This window comes from Bison bison, unplaced genomic scaffold (genome assembly GCF_000754665.1).
Source record: "Bison bison bison isolate TAMUID 2011002044 unplaced genomic scaffold, Bison_UMD1.0 scf7180017864533, whole genome shotgun sequence".
In the NCBI taxonomy this organism is placed as follows: domain Eukaryota; kingdom Metazoa; phylum Chordata; class Mammalia; order Artiodactyla; family Bovidae; genus Bison; species Bison bison.
Genome location: NW_011495082.1, coordinates 5,020,261 through 5,022,025, shown reverse-complemented (window position 1 = coordinate 5,022,025; position 1,765 = coordinate 5,020,261). Strand labels below are relative to the sequence as shown.

The following is a 1,765-nucleotide window of genomic DNA, read 5'->3' as shown; positions in this document are numbered from 1 at the left end:
CTTCTAAAACCCAAATAACTAGTCATTTTCCAAATTGGTCATACATATTCAAGGCACAGTAGTCACACACCAAGCACTAAGGAGAGGGTGCTTAGCTAGAAGCGTGAAATGATCAACTCCACTATTACATAACCTGCAAGTTATTAGATTTTCTGCCCTTCTTTTTAATTGTTTAATGACTTAAGGAAATGATGTGCAGGATGTTTCCACATTCTAACTATAGACTTTTCAATCTAGAAGAACAAAAATCAGTATTTCTTCTTCTGTTTGAGAAAAAGTGACGCATAATCACTACGGTCTCTCAGTCCCTTTTGCCCTGCGCCAGTACCCTGCGCCAGTACCCTGCGCCAGTACCCTACTCCATTACCCTACACCAGTACCCTGCGCCAGTACCCTACGCCAGTACCCTACGCCAGTACCCTACGCCAGAACCCTGCGCCAGTACCCTACTCCAGTATCCCACCCCCTAGAATTCCTTACTCATTTCTCCATGGGCATAACTATAATCTAAAATTCTATTTTCAGTGCAAAACATAGGTAAAGACCGAAACACAATACTCATGATTTACGAATGTGCATGTTACATACGAAACAGTATTACCTTTCATCGTCATCAATGATGGAAACATTTATAAAACTTAAGTTCTGCCCATGCTGAAAGGTGACTGAACTACCATGCAGTACATAATCGACACCACCAGGAACCGCAGAGGAGCTCTGAGAGACGAAATCAGCCGTCACACGGCCGTAAGTGCCGTGAAGCCTCTGCACGGGAATCATGATCGTCCCTATGTCTTCCTCCACTGGAACAGGAATGTGCAATGAATTGGTATGCCAGCCAAAGAAACTGACTTTACTATGGTTCACTTAAACATGACAATTAAATATAACAGGATGATGCAAGCACTCAATTTTTCTGCAGTTCATTTCTCACTTTAAAGAACCATTAGCGAACACTTCATGACTTACTTTTTAGGAGAAATACAGTGTGTCAAAAGTTGAAAGTTACAGTGAGCAGTGTAAGCTAGAATTTAAATCATTGACTTAATCATCAGCAAGGCATTTTGCCTCTGTGTGCCACATACAAGTAAATAACCCTTCAGTTCAGTTCAGTTGCTCAGTCGTGTCCGACTCTTTGTGACCCCATGAATCGCAGCACGCCAGGCCTCCCTATCCATCACCAACTCCCGGAGTTCACTCAGACTCACGTCCATTGAGTCAGTGATGCCATCCAGCCATCTCATCCTCAGTTGTCCCCTTCTCCTCCTGCCCCCAATCCCTCCCAGAATCAGAGTCTTTTCCAATGAGTCTACTCTTCCCATGAGGTGGCCAAAGTATTGGAGTTTCAGCTTCAGCATCAGTCCTTCCAATGAACACCCAGGACCGATCTCCTTTAGGATGGACTGGTTGGATCTCCTTGCAGTCCAAGGGACTCTCAAGAGTCTTCTCCAACACCACACTTCAAAAGCATCAATTCTTCAGCGCTCAGCTTTCTTCACAGTCCAACTCTCACATCCATACATGACCACTGGAAAAACCATAGCCTTGACTAGACGGACCTTTGTTGGCAAAGTAATGTCTCTGCTTTTGAATATCCTATCTAGGTTGGTCATAACTTTTCTTCCAAGGAGTAAGCATCTTTTAATTTCATGGCTGCAATCACCATCTGCAGTGATTTTGGAGCCCAGAAAAATAAAGTCAGCCACTGTTTCCACTGTTTCCCCATCTATTTGCCATGAAGTGATGGGACCGGGTGCCATGATCT

The 1,765-nt window shown here is 44.0% G+C and overlaps 1 protein-coding gene across 1 annotated transcript in view; it reads right to left on the bottom strand.

Annotated features, from left to right (window-relative positions):
• GPR98 (G protein-coupled receptor 98) overlaps positions 1–1,765 on the bottom strand; it is a 543,192-nt gene that overhangs the window by 348,228 nt on the left and 193,199 nt on the right. The window contains exon 66 of the mRNA XM_010831922.1: positions 602–803. Coding sequence (XP_010830224.1) covers positions 602–803 — 202 coding nt within the window. The remainder of the gene's footprint in view (positions 1–601; positions 804–1,765) is intronic.